Genomic DNA, 16,675 nt, shown 5'->3' on the forward strand with positions numbered 1-16,675 from the left:
ATGTTTTTACACATCGGTCCCTCAGATGCTTTTGCTCTATTGGTAATGGAAGAACTGTGACCTCTTCCTGTTCTGCACCATGAAGTATTCTTTCTTTGTGTTATAGGGGAATGCTTCAGGTCTTTTTCTTTACATTTTGTGTCACATTGGGCATGCTTCCTGTGTCATGCCAGCTAGGATTGGCTGTCCCCAAAACGTGTGTGTCAAGGAGAATCTTGGCTGACCCCTCATCGCTCACCATTCAAGAACCTCTTGCCATTTCTTGCATTTCATATTTTCTTGACACACCTATCCTTTCTGCCTTCTAAGTGGATCAGGCATGCTGCCCATTTATTGTTGGTGCTATTGCATTATCCTGTTACAAAAGCCTCCAGAGGGCCTGTGAACACATTTTACCAGAGGTCTCAGCGCCTCCTGGGCCCTCTTCAGAGGAGCCCCTACTCTGGATTTATGTGCAACAATAAATTGAACTTTTCTGCACACCTTTGCAAAGTTCTAAAAGGTGGGTGGATTACATCCATGCACCATTTTAGCTCATTTTGTGCTGAGCATGGGCTCATGTGAGAATCGGGGCTCCCCTGCATGATGTCTCACATGGAGGAATTAGTCTGGCAATTCAGAAGTGAGTGTTTCCCCAATATGAGAGTTTGCCGTATTTGCATAAAACTATTTACATATTTGCTTGACTCTCTTATGATAAGAGTGTCTCAGCAGAGCGCTCCATGCAGCAAGGAAGAGGTGGACCATTTTCAAAAATGGAAAAGGAATGAGTTGTCAGCCCAATCTGACACACACACTGGAATTGGAGCTTCTGACAAGGATGCACAGGAGGAGTTCCCAATGTGAAACACTTATGCTAATTAGAGAAGCGTGGTTATGCATATAACCCAAGGATTTTGTGGATAGCACACAATGTAAACTGCAGTGTATGGCTGGCGGAGGCTGCTAGTCATCTTGGTGATGGTCTTGTCTGTCTGTGGGAATTGTATTAAAGTCTCAAGTTAATGTGGTAAAGATTTATTGATGATAAAATACTAAAGATAGCACATTTTCCTTCTTTATCCTGCTCGGGTCACAACTCCTCCTTTCTCCTGTACACACACACACCCACTTCCCTACCTTTGTGCCTCCACCAGGCTGCGACTGGGTGTTGGTGAGTCCCTGTTACGTCCAGACAGACGGCGATGTAGCGGGATGGAGAGAGCTTTTTGCCAGACTGGGGGTCAGAGACCATCTCATTATCCGCAAAGAAAGACGAACCCTCACCGCTAGTGAACTGGTAAGCCAAACATCTTTTAATGGCAGTGTGTGTTTATGCATGCTTTTTTTTTTTAGGAAGTATATGTGTCATCTTAAGTTCAACAGAGCCCTTGGCACCAGCACACGCGTTGCAAAAAAACTCCATCTTTAGAAATCATTTAGTAATGACTCTAACTCTAACTCTTTTTTTTTTTTTTTTTTAGTACAAAAACTGCCCATTGAATAACTTTACTTCTTTTCAAATCAGCTTATTTTAAGAATTTTCCTTAGTCAAGTATCGTAGTGCAGTGCTGTATTCTGCATTATTTGCAGATACTTTCTCTCTTCTTGTTGGCAGCGTTTTCCCATTTTAAGAAGAATGACATTTTGCGACCCAAGTACCAGGCCAGATGACCTGTTAAGAGCATTTTTTGCATTTCATGCCAGCTCTGAAGTCGCCTGTTCTGCAGCTTTGTTCTTTTCTCATCGTGTTTGCCTTAATTTTTGATCTGTCCTCCCCCTCTCCTCTCCGATCTGTCATTGTCATCACACACACTCACACACACGCTTACCCTCTCTCTCTCTCTCTCTCTCTCTCTCTCTCTCTCTCTCTCTCTCTCTGTCTCTCTCTCACTTTCTCTCCCCCTCTCTTCAACCCTGTCACTACGCACAAGAGAGTAGCTCAAAGCAGTGTTAAGCTATGAGACCCATCTACAACAACAAAGCTGATCAAATTTGCCCTAGAGGGAACCTTCACTGGCTGCCTCTGTGACTCATTTCCCTGGGGAAACTGCCACTGATCAGTCTTTTCCTTTTTGATTTGATTTAGAAATTAAATTAACCCATTTGAGAATTCTCTGAAATTAATGGAGTGATGTTTTATGAACTTCTATTATATTTGTATTTTTTTTTTTTGGTTGCACAATAGAGGTGCACTAATAGCATCAGGGGGTTTTTGATCTACCTCAATCCAGCTACCAATCGACAGCCACTTTGGTGCAATATGAAGTTTTTACATATTGTTATATAACAGTCAGTGTGTAATTTGATCAAATAAATAACTAAACACAAGTGATAACATCTCTTCCTGTAATTGTTTTTTTTAATTAATTAATTTATTTATTTTTTGTAATTTTTTTATAATTGGCCAAATACTAAGCAGCATGAGGGTTTGTAAATTTGGCAGTACTAGGTACTACAATTGTAATGGTAGGTTATTATGAAGTGTTTGGTACTTTATTATTATTATTATTATTATTATTACTATTTATTGTGACCCATTGGTATATTGGTGCACTGTTACTGTACATGCTGTACCTAACATCAGCTATTTAGGGATCACACCCAGCTCATACGACAGAGATAGTTTTTAAACACTAGACTGAGACAATTCAACCAGCACCTGTGAACACGGAATATAAAGAGCTACGGATGTGTTGCATAATATTTACTAGTTGCATGGACACCAGAGGCCATGGGCAATATAAGATCCCCAAAACCCCCTGCATCAGAAAACTACCATGACCTGTGACAAAGAATAAGGCAGGAGTAATCCATGTCTGATTAAAGAATGAAGACATGAGAGCCATTATGAGTCACACCAAGGCCAAAGAGATCCATAGCTGCTTTGAAGATGAGTAGGAACAGCAGGTGGCTGGTGAGGCGTGTTGTAGACTGGGCTGAAGTTGTGCAGGTCAGACATTCTCAATGCTTGTTTTAGCCTGCGGTGCAGCGACAAGGGGTAGTGTGTGGTATTCTGATGACAGGTCTTTTGTCTGCCTGACATTGCATTTACTCATCATTGAAAGATGGGCAATATAAGATTCCTACTTGGAAATATCGTGCACGACAGGCAGTAACTACTATTTGCAAACTCTCTGGCCTGCAGTGAAGCAGCAAAAATGACACTCAAATAAACACCAGAGTCTGAAGGATTTTTATCACATAAGTCATTGTGTGATCCCAAGTATTGCAATACCACAAGGAGACACAGTTTAAAGTTTTTTTTCATTTACAGCAGACATCAGAGTCAGTCTCTTTGCTGGAAGTGCATGTGTGTGAAAAACCGACCAGGGCTAGAATAGTATACAGAAAACCAGGGCTGTAGTCTGTTAGTCGACTGGTCGATTGATTGGTCGATACGTTCGTGGTCGACCAAAATCTGATTGGTTGATTATTTGCCGTGTTAATTTTATCAGGAGTAAAGCACTAAGTGCTAATGGGGGTGTTTTCAGAACACCCTGTTTCTCAGGTAACAGTCTGTCTTCAGAACACCCTCCTTGTTTTCACAATTTTGGATTAGCCCAACCCACTGGTGGAGACAGATAGGTAGGCCCGTATGTTCTGAATTGAAGAAAAAATTCAATTCCATCTCACAAATCTTCCTATATCATGTCAATTAGGTCAGTTACAGCATGTTCCTCCTTTTATCGTCACATCTGTATATGTCATTCCATTTTGTTTTCTTTTGTTTTTCCATTTGTCCAGGCTTCCAGCCCCTGGTCAGCGGAAAGTGGGCTGTGGCCCCAAGGATCAGTGGAGGGGGGCTGCGTGCTGGATGACTACCCCAGTGAAGAGTTCCATGCCCTGGCCACAGCTCAGCTGCCTGGCACCCTCCTCCTGCAACAGAGATTGGCCCTGTTGGACCTGTTGGAGACCAACTGGGATACTGGGTAATAAAAACACACACTGGCATGTGCTCACACATATTTTGTGTGATCTACATCTAGACCTATATCTTATTGTGCCCTAAATGTTGGCCTGTTTGAGAAGCAGGTGTATTAATTATATGTTTTTAATGCTGACTATTTGGTTAGGTAAAAGAGCATCATTGCTGTGAGATTAGTCACGGTTTGATAGTAGTTTATGTGTTTTTTACCATGGCCATCAGGTGATTACAGAGGTAAATTGGGGACATTATATCACAATTAATAGTTACTTTATCCCTCAGCAATACACTCAGCACAAGCAGCTACATATCAGCCTTCTGTTTTGGTTTGAAGGGTGCACCACTCCAGAGACTTAACTCCGGGGATTAGCTAGGATTTAGTTGCTCATAGCTTGGTCCTGTCCAATGATTTGCTGTAACAGATGTGTGTGAGCTGAGGTCACCAGTTCAGGTGAGGAGAAGGACATCCCAGCCACTCCACTAATATCATACTAGGATGAATAACTACTAGTTTGGCTTTTTTGAAGTCAGACCTCATTAAAAATGTATGTGTCATCATTTAGAGTCATACACAGCACAACTTCACTGATTTACCACTGTACCATATCTTCTCACTGGGCTTCCACACAGGCCAATGCAATTATTTAAGTTTCTATTAGGTTGTAATGACTTTATTTTGGAGCATGTTTAATGCAACATAAAGGACAAGTAACATCGCAGGATTTTGTGTTCATAAACATGAAATACTGGGACATTATTCACATTAAGATTCTCCCTGTGCCCCCACCCCTTTTTAGCTGTCTGTATATTTGAAAGCAAGAAACTAGAAACTAATATTAACTAATGAAAATAAGATTATTTCAAAAAATGTAGATACATTGTGACTGAGGGCATGACACAAATCAGCTTTGACATTGTTAATTACTTACTGCAATTATAAAAGCCAGTTTCCATCTAATATGCTTTGGTTTATCATGGCCAACATTACAGTTGCAGCAGTGGAACTGCATGATTTTGAGTTGTTTCCTGCTATCTCTTCTCTCAGAATACAGTTCAGCAGGAGAAAATTTGGATTTTCTAGACAACTCTGATACGTCTGTGGTGTCCACTGCACTCACATGCAGCCATGAACAAAGTGTTACATATGTAAATTTTAATTAAGATGCTCTGTTTTATTGGCTGTCACTCAAGATACAGCTGTGGATCGCATAACAGCTGTGTGGTTCCATCACAGTATTCTATGTCAAGTAGATCAATTAAAAGAGAAATGTTAAGCAAATGGTAAGAAAATATTGAAGATCTTCCAGTTGATTCAGTGAGGCCACTGTATGAAGGGACACATTTGTTGAGACCAAGGTTGAGAAATTATCTAAGATTTCTGAAAAATTGACATTCTTGAGTCATAATACAGGGTGACCCAAAAAAAACGGGAATTTTTGAAGTGCATATTGGCAGACATTAGCAAGTGGCAGCACAATTTTTGAAAAATGAAAATTCCATCATTGTTTCTTGAATGGCATGTTTTCAGGTTTCAATTACTATGAATAAAATATTTTTCTTCCATCACTCTTGGTTTTATTGGATTGTTAAAAAGTTCCCATTTTTTTGGGTCACCCTGTATTACAGTGACTTGCACCCACTGACTTGCAGTTTAACAAAGACTAGATAGCTGAAATGTGCACAACAACTCTTAACACGTAGTGTAATAATTTAATTGCCTTCTAGTAGAGTAGTCAGCTGACTTTTCTGGAGAGCGTAGATAAGAATCCCTCAGTGCCTTTAACTCTCTGATCACTAGGCACGTGTAGTGCTGCTGAGTACTGGATATCCTATGGAGGAATGTAGGTCACACAATTATGCCACTTGGCAGCGTTGGCGAAGTGGCTTCCAGATCACTGAGCTACGGTTGAAGTGCTTGCCCTCTTCTATCAACCCATGCGCTGGGTTTATAGGATGTCTAAAGCTATGAATAGCTATGTATTACATTTATCTCCTAAAACATACTCACCATCTAATAGCACCTACTTTCTTGTCATAGGGAGAGTTTTTAATGTTGTTGCAATAGCACCCCAACCAAACTCATTCCCCTTTTTTCCAGTGATCGGTACTCTCAGTACCTGACAGCCCAGGTGATTGACAGCGATGGACGAACAGTGAGAAGCACCAAGTCCTCCTTCTTCCACTTCTTGTCTCATCTTGAATGGGTCCCTGCCTATCGTTTGCTGGAGGGCGGAAGCCGAAACACTGAGTACCTGTGTCCCAACTCGGTCTACCTGATCTCACCTGAGGTCCACAGCCTGTTGGGGACTCATGTCTGCTATGTGGACTCAAATCCCAGCGAATTCAGCAAAGCTCTTGGTAAGGATGTGTGTATTGTGGTGGAGGATTACCCATGGTATAATCACATAGTTTGTACTCCAACTTGTTCTAAGAGCAGTTACGTAATAGGCAATCTACCTACATCTACCTGATGCCTACCACTGGCTTTTTTCCTCCTTTAGGAATGAGGCAGAGTGTCTCAGTGGACCTGCTGATTGACTACCTGAAGAAATGGTGCGTCAAACCGCAGTCTGATAACCAGGAGGAGGAACTAGCCCAGGAGGATTCAGAGGGAGCAGAGTTTACCTCCACAGTGCAGCACATCCACAACATCTACTCATACCTGCACAGGAACTGTCCCCAGAGCAGCCTGAAGGAGCTGTTCCAGTATACCCCTGCTATCTTCATAGAGTACAACAGGTCTGTGACTGCTTGTGCTCACTGTGAACGAAAAAACCAAAAACACATTTTCAAGGTTAATTCCTGAAGGATGATTTAGACTCAAGAGGCCACATTTCTGTCTTTCCCTCCCTAGGCGCACTGACAACTGGTGTTCGGGACGTTTCTACCATCTGAAGGAGGTATGCTGGTGCGAACCGACAGGCATGTTTCAGCGCTACAGCAGTCAGATACGCAGACAAGAACAAACTGTCCAGGAACCCAGAATCCTGGCTCCGTTCTACAACCAACTGGAAGGCATGAGGGAGCTCTTCACCAGGGTACGCTGCTCTAATGTCGTGGCCCTTCGAAGATCCTTATTCTTTTTCCTTTTCTTCTTCACTAACTGTTAGTGACAGCTGACTTTGTCCCCTGCATCCAAGAAATGGATGGGACAGGGCCAAAATTTTTTAGAAATGCACTGATAAACAGTAAGAATCTCCCAGTGTTTATGTGTCAAGTGTTCATTTGTTAACCAGCTTTAGAAAATTAAAGATTTTGACTTACAAGACTTTCACAACAAGTGATAATGGGATACTGTAAGCTTTATCCTGTGTTATATAATACATGCAAGTTTTGGCAGTTTTAATGTCAAATCATATCATTCAGGGACCTTGCTTTGGTGAACTGGACCCCTGCTGTGATTACCATGTTTCAGGAAATCAAGCCTTAACTCCACCATTACTAATATGGAGTATATGTGTCTGTGTGTATGTATTTTCTGTGTACAGCAGCTGAATGTAGAACCCAGCCCCAGCATGAAGCAGTATGTGGGTTTGCTGGAGCTGATCTGCTCATCGTCTCCAATACCGACTGCTGAAGTGCTACAGGACGTGTCAGTGGTCTATGCCAGACTTGGTGAGGACAGTTAGATTGCCAGTCTTTCTCTTCTTTTCAGATTGTTTCTTGCATTTAATGACTCACTCATTTCCTTACTCTTTATGTCCCATCTGTTTGCCGCTAATTATCTTTTCTGGTGAACAACTGTTATGTCTCCCTCTTGACTTGTTTCTCCTTCCTGTTGTCATATCTTCCCTCTGTAATTGTAGTGGTGTTCTCAGAGTTTAAGTTTTGTGTGTTGTCATCATATCATCATGTCACATCAGGTAATGTCATGTCTCTTTATCTCTAACAGCTCAAAAGTGTAAAATCTCAGCATCTGGGGACCAGGAGTACATGACTCAGACCAAAACCAGTGCCAGCTACTGCTCCACACTGAAAGGTGAAGAACATGCAAATACAGCCCATTGGACTGGATGATTGCAATATTCACCACTGGATTCATATTATTTCAGCTATTTTTGATATATTAGTATCTGCTACAAGTTGTCTGATAAGCCCCTGATCCATTTATTTATCCTCCGATTGATTTATGCAAATTTAAGAAGCACGATCTGTCACTTTTAGCTGAGTGGTTTGAAAGCATCTGGACAGCAGTCATGTCTTCAGTGTGGGATTTTGAGACAAAGGTCCTTTAACTAGACCTGACTGTGCCTTTCGCCTTGTGTTCAGGTATGGTGTCTGACTTGAGGGTGTTCCCCACCAAGGATAACACGTGGGTGAGTCTGGCCCGCAGACCCTTAATCAGTGACAGTAAAGAGCTGGAGAAGATCTTCAAACCGTACAAACAGGCCTGCCTGCTCAACCTGCCACCTGCAGACAAGAAAGCTGTCTCCAGGACCAAGACTGGGAACCAACATGGTATGCAGCTTGTATGTTACCCATGCACTGTGGTTATCTGTGGTAGGCTTAATGGTGTAAAATAGTTTTGGAGCTGCATGGGCGCTTTTGATAGTAGCAGATGTGTGTCTGACTATGTGACAAGATGCCTGAGGAGCTTATATAATGCTGTTTCATCTTTAAAATCATACAGCCTATTTTTATAGCTTAGCATAAATGTAATGATCCTCACTTGATTTTGAACACCGTTTTATGGTTATATTCTGTTTCTGGCCTTGCCTTTATGCTTGCTTCCTTGCTTTTGGCGTCCCTTATATCTTTTTAATTGTTTTTGTTAACGGTGTTCCGAAAAGTGTCTTACAAAGATGATTTTTACATGATCGTCCTCCAGGAGAGCGAGTTAGCAGTGGACCTGCCTTCAGTGAAGAAGACCGATCTCTGTTCTTGGAGATCTGCGGGATCCGTCAGCTGTCTGAGTGTGTGAAGATGGAGGCCCAGACTGAGAACCTGAGGCCCTGCCCCTCCATGCAGGCTGTGGTGCGCTCAGTGATGCCCTATATCCAGAAGTTCCTCTACCACCACGAGGAGCTGGGTGAAATCTATGGAGAGCTGCTTGACAATAACATTGGAGAGAAGGTCAAACGGCTTCAGTACTGGCAGGTCAGAACATCACTTACAATGTGCTTTGACAGCTAGATGGTGCTGAGCAGTTAGTTAAGACCTCACAGTGGTTTGCACCTTCGTTTGGTTACTTCAGGTTCATGAGAACATCGCAGTCAGACCGAGACTTTGTTGAGAGGGATGTTTCTCAGTGTTCTTCTAAAGCCTGGAGCAGTTTGCTTCGATGGAGGCCCTGGTCTGACCAATAGACTGATAGAGTTTGTGTTTTTGTCCTTGGGCCTGCAGGTTGGTAAGCTGTACATCCGCTACCAGCTGTCTGTGGCCGACAGTGATCCTGTGGTGGAGCTACGGGATGTTGTCTGTCTGCTGAAGGACAAAAAGGACCTCTACATCCAGAAAGATCACCTTTCAGCCAAGCCTGACATGTTCAGGTATGTTTGCGAAGGGACAGGACGCAGCACTTGGTTCTGTTCAGCTTCGCCATCTTCATCCTGTTTTGATTTTTATTTATCTAAGAACAGATGACTGCATGCAAGCCATTTTTCCCACAGTGCCCTGCTTTACATTCATGCAGTTTGACACATTCACACCTGGGAGCTACTCTCCTGTTGTTTCTCATTATGCAGCTCTGCCCGGGTAGCTGGGGTTAAGAGCATTGTTCAAGAGCATTTATTTTGCCAGCAAGCCTGGAAATTCAAACCATGTGAACCTCCAGGCCCACCTCTCCAAACTCTAATCTACAGCAGTCCCATCTTACATCTCATCTTACCATCTAACTGACTGAAAATCTGAAAATGTAAAAATCAATTAATTTTTTTTTTCCATTGTGCATTCTGGGTGTTCATCTCACAGTCTGTTTGAAGTGAAGAACATTTATGCGGATTGCTTTGATTTTTTTGTTTTGCTTTGTCTTGTTTTCTTTTGTTTCTTTTCCCTTTTTGTTTCATTTTGTATTTTTTGACCCAGCTAATAAGAAACACAGAGTCTCACAGGACCTTACAACAGACTAAAACCTTAGCACTCAAAACATTCACACTTGTAATGTGAAATACAGTGGCTCTTGATTTAATGATTGGAGACATTTTACACAGAAGAAGGGGTTTTCAGCCTTCAGTCAGTTTAGGCTTACACAGAAAACACACAAAATCCTAATTACCTCAACTGCCTGACATTGTGACTGTTTGTGTATATCTATATAGTTTATGTTCAGATCCTCAATTTGATAATAGAGACTGAAACGTTGATGTACTATGGCTGTTTGCAGTCTCAGCTTAGTTAGGTTATAGTTTTAGGGATAGAGGTTGAAATACTAGTATTAATGAGAGACTTATTCAGTACAGAAAATATTTTGAAGGATCAACACTGGCAGTAGAGCTAGTTCAGACCTTTATACAGAGAATTACACAGCAGGAATAATTGAATGACTGATAAAATGTGTGTCCTTGTGTATGTAGGTTTGTGTATTAGTCTTCAAGCTCACGTTATCCTGCTGTGGCTTTTCATATTTTGTGTGTGTGTGTGTGTGTGTGTGTTTCAGAGAGCTGGTGAAACTGTTCTGCACAGAGAGCAGCCACAGAAAAGAGCTGATGCATTTCCTGAGTGGCCTGATGACCTCACTCGTTGTAAGTGATATGATCTCTTCTAGCATTCAATCACTAATCCATATCCAGTGAAAGGGGTCCTTGCTTGCTCATGGTCTTTCATTCTGTCATTCTCTGTCAGTCTTTCCTTTGCACACACAGATACACACACACACACACACACAAACCAGCACCACCGGGGAGCTGACAGCAGCTTGAATTAATAGGATATTTCCCTAGGGGGGGAGAGAGGGTGCAGGGTCACATTTACATGGTGGCTTGCACCTCATCCTCTCTCTGATCTCTAGACCAGTGCATCAGAGAGAGTTTGAAACACGAGGCACAGCTAGGAGGCTAATGGGCTCAGATCAGGCTTCAGCATCTGTGTGGTTTTCTTTGTGTAACATGTTGGGAGACTGGGTGGCATTATATGATTAATCTTGAAATAGGGAACACAGCAAATTGCTCAGTGTCTAAGTTGGTTTAACTAAATAAATTGGATTGCTAAATTTGCCATAGTTAAGAAAATGGAATTTCTATTTGATTAAAGGTCTTAATGATGTGACTCCACATGACACCAACAACCGTTACATGCATTGAATGTGCCTGAGTCAGGCAGATTCTCAGATATGAGAGGCTTATGGAAATTGCACACAGATTTGCCTCTACACTTATTATTCCAGCGTATTGCTTTTACTTTTAGTTTATTATTCCAGGGAATTGATCAAACGGTTCCTCGCAGAACATGCTAATTAGGTCATCAACATTTTAACGAGATGAGACGTCTCCGAAGCGGCGATGTTTGGAATAACTTCCTCCGCTGCCTCTGCTGACAAGGGAATCTGGAAGAAGAGACTCAAAATCAACTCAGCTCTGTTCTGATACAATAGTTCCTCTCATTGTTTAGATTATTCAAAGGCAAATAAGGACATTGGATTGAATCTCAGGTGGTACAGCCCAACATGTTTGATCCTCTATCTTTTTAATGTAATTTAAATTTTAAAGTTGTTTGGAACAGCCTGGTCAGACCCAGACATACTTTTACTTACTGGGAGAACGGGGCCAGAAATCTGCTGTTAGAGATTATAGGTGTGTGTGTGTGCATGTGTTTGCCATCTTCACGTTTCAACTCTGTTGCTAATTGCCAAACATGTCATTAACTGTATGTACATGTGCAAACACGTGTGCAGGATCAAGGAGCTCTGAGGAGATTCCTGCAGAAGGAGGATATCAGGGACCTGCCTGACGAGGAGGAGCTGTGGGAGGTTCCAGAGCCTCCCAGACCAGAAGTCAAACCAGAAAGAGGTACAGTCGGTCGGCTTTCACCACAAAATTACATTTGCTTTGCTAAATTCTCCCCCTTATCTTGAGTTAGCCTCACATTGGAGGCAGTTTTTTGAGAAGTGATGTCAGAAAGGTGTTTTATCAGGTAACTGCTGGGTGACCAGTGTTGCACACCATCCTCATTAATAGCTTTACTATCCAATGCCTCGTACGGTTGGAAGTTAGGGTTCTCAACAGGCTAAACATGCTGATGACACATTGCTGGTGCCGTAATGTACCATCTGTAAGCAGCTCGGGGTGGATGTGTGAGAGATTGACAGCTTGATGCAAAACAGTTCCGTGTAACACCCTGCTATAATTAGAGCTTGGGATGAATTCTAACAACAGAAGGTGCTACTTCCTCCCAGCTTGTCTGCCTTGTGACATTGTAAATCTGCAGTTTCTCCTTTTCCCTCTATGGCACTTGCCCCAATTTCCATATCATTTCATAATATGCTAAGTGTTCTTCTCCACAGTCTTGCACTCGCACAAACACTCTCTCCCTCAATGCACACAGATACATTTCTAGTGTGTTTTGCACATATGCTAATTCTGGTTTGTTCGCTGTTCAGCATGGTGACATGAAAGAGCAGCTGTTGCCGAGGCTCAAAGAGTGAGAGAAGCAGATCCCTGACTGCAGAGCAGAGTGCACGCCTGTGTGCGCGCACACACACTCACAAAGCTGCAAGGATAAACATGATCAAAAGACTTCATGTTTATCATTACAAAATATATTTTTCATGACATAGGAGCAATGAAATAGGGCGACCCATGAAAATCTTAGCTGACATCTTATTGAAATTAGAAATTAAGCCACATTGAGTTAAAGAAAACAGGATTAGATGGAATTTGTGTTTGAAAGCATGCTGTATAACCCTTCCTTTTTTCTTATCCCTTGTTTTTCTCCTCTTAACTGCCTTACACCAGCTCTATCAAGGGGTTTGTCTTCTGTCAGCACCCCAGAGCCAACATCTCACCCTGGGCAACAGGATGGAGAGCCGACGCTTGTTTGTTGGCCTCCACGGGCATCGATACTGAACACAGGAACTAATCGCACAGGTATGACATTGTACGGGATGAGGCGAGCTGTTTGCAGCAGCAGCAGCAGCCTCTGCTTTCAGCATCATGCATCATGCTCAGCTTTGCTCAGTGCTGTGTCTTTGGATTTTGGCCCACAGCTCAGGCAGATGGGGTCGTAGAAGCAGTTATGAAGATGTGGCCACCACCTGCTGCGCCTAAAGACAGAGAGCCGGAGAGGGACATTGCTCCTAGAAGCAGCAGCCATGCCACTGTTCCCCAGAGTCCCACCATCAGCTATGAGGAAAACCAGCCTCCAAGAACCAGCGACAGAACCAGCGACCAGCTCAGCCCTTACAGAAACCTCAGTCATCCAGTCCAACTCAACATTCCTGCAGCAACCCCCAGCATCCCACAGATTTCAGGTTAGACATTCAACCAGTCAATCAGTTAATTCACAATGGTTTAATTTGACTAGTGAAGATCTTGTCCACAGCATCTGCAATTTTAGTCCAGTCTGGGACGGTAGATCACATCATATTTAGGCTCCCAGCTCAAGTAGCATGGTGGTAGATGTAGCACAGGATTTTTGCTCCTCATCCATCAGTGCTACATCATAGAAGAGGGAAGAAATTACCAGGTCAACATCTTGCAAGCTTTGTTTCTGTGAATCTTACAACGTTTTGTCGCTAGCTACATCTAAACTTTTGTGTCATAAACAACGGTGCATGCAAGATCATGTAATTTAACATCACACAGATCATTGACTGTAAAAATAATCCTGCGTGAATGCAGTGTGTGAAATTTTAGAATACAAAATGTCCCTCAGCAAAAAATAATCCCATTAATCCATTTCTCCAATGCATACCCTTAGATGCTCAACATTTGATCTCCAGAACGTGGTATTGAAAATCACATTGAATTCTTTTGGAGATGCATTCTTTGATGTGTTCTAGTCACAAATTGTACATGCACAGAATGCTCTGTTGTTTTTTTTTTAAATGTTATCTAACAGCTCCTTCTCTGTTATTGACAGAGCCCAGCCAACAGAATGCAGTCAGAGCGGCTCAGACCACTGAGTCTGCTGGAGGAGAGCGTGGAGAGGAAAGCCTCAAGGCTCCCACACCAAACCAGAGCCCTCCATCTGCTCACCAGGCCAAGACAGACACCAGCCAGCCCACACTGCTCGACCAGTAGGTTTCCTCTCCTGATTCCATAAAGTGCAGCCATGCATCTGTTCACTTTTGATGTAGAAGAAAAATGCTGGTTTTTCCTATTACTCAATGCCTAATCCAGCCTTTTCCTCCCGTTTCTCCTTTATCTTATCCTCTCCCTCCCCCTCTCTGTTTTCCTGCAGCTCCGTCCCAGAGGCAGTGGTGTTTCCCACGACGTTCCAGGGGACTGACGGTGCCGGAGAAAGCCAGCGTCCTCCTCTGGCGCTGGACTGGCCCCTGTGGAACAGAGTCCAGCCATCACAGGCCACTCTGGAGGACCTGGAGCTCACCTGCCAGAGACCCACCACCGTCAGTACCTTCAGTTCAGCTCTGTTCATAATGACCTACAGCCTTGATTGAGCTAACTCTGTGAGATGATAAAGCGTTAGAAAGGAGGTCACTCTACCTGTGCAGAAGAGTTCATTTAAATAATAATGATAATGATCTTAATTAAGTCACTTTAATTTGAACAAAGTCAAGTGATTTAAATAGGAGGTTTTTCTCCCAGTGGTGTTACCAATGAAAAATGTTCTCAAAGTTGTGTTGTGCCCGGGCAGGTGGTGCTGTCCGATGACCCAGGTGACGTGGTGACCATCGGGGAGTGGGGCGAGCAGCTGGTCAACTCCTTCCTGTGCCACTGGAGGGACAGCGGCGACCCCGGGCGTCCCACGCAGGTCCTGTGGTGCAACCAGGACGGAGAAAGCAGGCAGCCCTACGACTTCAAGCTCACCTTCGGACCAGCGGGTGGAGGGCACGCCAACGGAGGGGCGGGGGTGGTGTACGTGGAGGTGAAGGCGACGGTGAAGAGAGAGAGGGCGTTCATCCACCTCTCGGCCAATGAGCTGGACTTTGCACTGAAAGAAAAAGAGCGGTACCACATATTCAGGGTGTACAACGCAGGAGACGCTCAGAACGTCCGCCTGTGCCGCATTCAGAACCTGGCACAGCATCTCCATGCCAAAGACCTGGAACTGTTTCTGTTTGTGTAGATCCTTTCCAAGTCTGCAGAGGTATTTGGGGTTATGCTTTTGCTTTATTTCACTCTGCGAGAGAGAGTTCAAACGCTCTCAAGTCTTTAGATGTTCCACCAAGTTTGATTTTGTGGCGATTATACATGCCTCTCATCTACTGTCTGTGCAGCAATTACACTGTTTTAACTCATTGAAAATCAGTTCTTATGCCTTTACAAGTATATCCTACATGCACTGATCTTAGGTTTTCTATTTTTTTATGTTTTAATGTTATGGGTATATTCTTTTGTTTTGTAATTGTATGATTTTACTTGTCTCATATATAGTAGCAGTCTACAGTTTGGACACACCGTCTCAATCAGTGTTTTTCCTTTATTATTTTTAAAACATATTCTGGTTTGTTTAACACTTTCTGTTTTCTACACAATTCCATATGTGTTCTTTAATAGTTTTAATGTCCTCTGTGTTAATCAACAGTACAATGTGGAAAATAATAAAAATAAAGAAAAGCATTGACTGAGAAGGTATGTCCAAACTGACTGGTATCGCACTAGAAAATGACAAAATTTGCACATTCCTTTGAAGGTTGTCATTAAGTCCAAAATACTTTTTCAGTGTCAGTAAACTACAGACAGCTCTCTTTGTTTTAGTATGTGCACAATTTTAAAGTCAGCAGCAGACACACTGAATTTTTTAATACTTCAAATAAAGCATAACCTTGTGATTTTGTGTACTGTATACTGTATATTTTACATGTATATTGCAAAATGTAGTGTTCCTTTTAAAGTAAAATGTTTTTTCTTGCTGGCTCTAAGTGTTTGTCCTCAAGTGGCTTTTGCGTTTTTATTCCTCTCGATGACGCAGCGTTTGAAAAGGAGCCACAGACCTGAAGATTCAGTTGCGACTCATGGATCGCAAACCAGTGTGATGATGCAATCGTGTGACCATACACACACACACACACACACACACACACAGAGTCCAGCTCAGAGGCAAGCCAAAAGGTACTGTGTGAAACCGGCTCACGACATGATGCATCATCCTCAGCTTGTTTTTACTGGTTAAATAAAGCCACTGTGGGCTCATACGATCTGTAATGGGGCACCGGTTGCTTCAAGCAGGGAGCAGCCAGAGATGCAAATGACAGGGCTGAGATATTTTGTGTGTCATCCAAACCTTACTGACAGATTAAGTGATTATGGCCGTGGGTGAGGTTAAATCAAGTGGAAACAGAGCCGGCTAGACAGGCAGGCCGCCTGGACGAGCCTCCCGTCGTTGGTGGGAATTGCAGTGAACAATGAACAGGCTGTACCTTGGCAGTGCAGGTACACAGCACGTCCACCCACACATGACACTGTATCACACACAGGCCTCCTCTACTCACCTTCAGCACCCCTTAAGACTCCCTGATAGAAATATTACTCATCAAAAATGGCCATCTGTCACTCTGGGCTGCCCAATTCACCCCTAAACTCCAGAAAGCCCCACTGGAAGCCAGACTCTGCTCCAAAATTAGCTGTGATTAATTATGGAATTACAGAATTTTATTGATTTATTTTTTTTATTTTTTACCATGACAGCCATCATTGTCTTCCCGTTACATTA

General features: G+C 42.9%; 1 protein-coding gene across 2 annotated transcripts in view; it reads left to right on the forward strand.

The window, feature by feature from the left end:
• LOC115377646 (protein NO VEIN) overlaps positions 1 to 15,879 on the forward strand; it is a 43,486-nt gene extending 27,607 nt beyond the window's left edge. For both annotated transcript variants that reach the window (XM_030077543.1, XM_030077545.1), the window contains exons 32-48: positions 1,137 to 1,279; positions 3,727 to 3,911; positions 6,006 to 6,265; positions 6,409 to 6,646; positions 6,762 to 6,945; positions 7,396 to 7,522; positions 7,800 to 7,886; positions 8,177 to 8,365; positions 8,736 to 9,004; positions 9,251 to 9,396; positions 10,503 to 10,587; positions 11,736 to 11,850; positions 12,796 to 12,927; positions 13,047 to 13,310; positions 13,922 to 14,078; positions 14,243 to 14,408; positions 14,657 to 15,879. In XM_030077543.1, coding sequence (XP_029933403.1) covers positions 1,137 to 1,279; positions 3,727 to 3,911; positions 6,006 to 6,265; positions 6,409 to 6,646; positions 6,762 to 6,945; positions 7,396 to 7,522; positions 7,800 to 7,886; positions 8,177 to 8,365; positions 8,736 to 9,004; positions 9,251 to 9,396; positions 10,503 to 10,587; positions 11,736 to 11,850; positions 12,796 to 12,927; positions 13,047 to 13,310; positions 13,922 to 14,078; positions 14,243 to 14,408; positions 14,657 to 15,088 — 3,179 coding nt within the window. In that variant the 3' untranslated portion in view covers positions 15,089 to 15,879. The remainder of the gene's footprint in view (positions 1 to 1,136; positions 1,280 to 3,726; positions 3,912 to 6,005; positions 6,266 to 6,408; positions 6,647 to 6,761; positions 6,946 to 7,395; positions 7,523 to 7,799; positions 7,887 to 8,176; positions 8,366 to 8,735; positions 9,005 to 9,250; positions 9,397 to 10,502; positions 10,588 to 11,735; positions 11,851 to 12,795; positions 12,928 to 13,046; positions 13,311 to 13,921; positions 14,079 to 14,242; positions 14,409 to 14,656) is intronic.
• The last annotated feature ends 796 nt before the right edge of the window (positions 15,880 to 16,675 follow it).

This window comes from Myripristis murdjan, chromosome 19, assembly GCF_902150065.1.
Source record: "Myripristis murdjan chromosome 19, fMyrMur1.1, whole genome shotgun sequence".
NCBI lineage: Eukaryota > Metazoa > Chordata > Actinopteri > Holocentriformes > Holocentridae > Myripristis > Myripristis murdjan.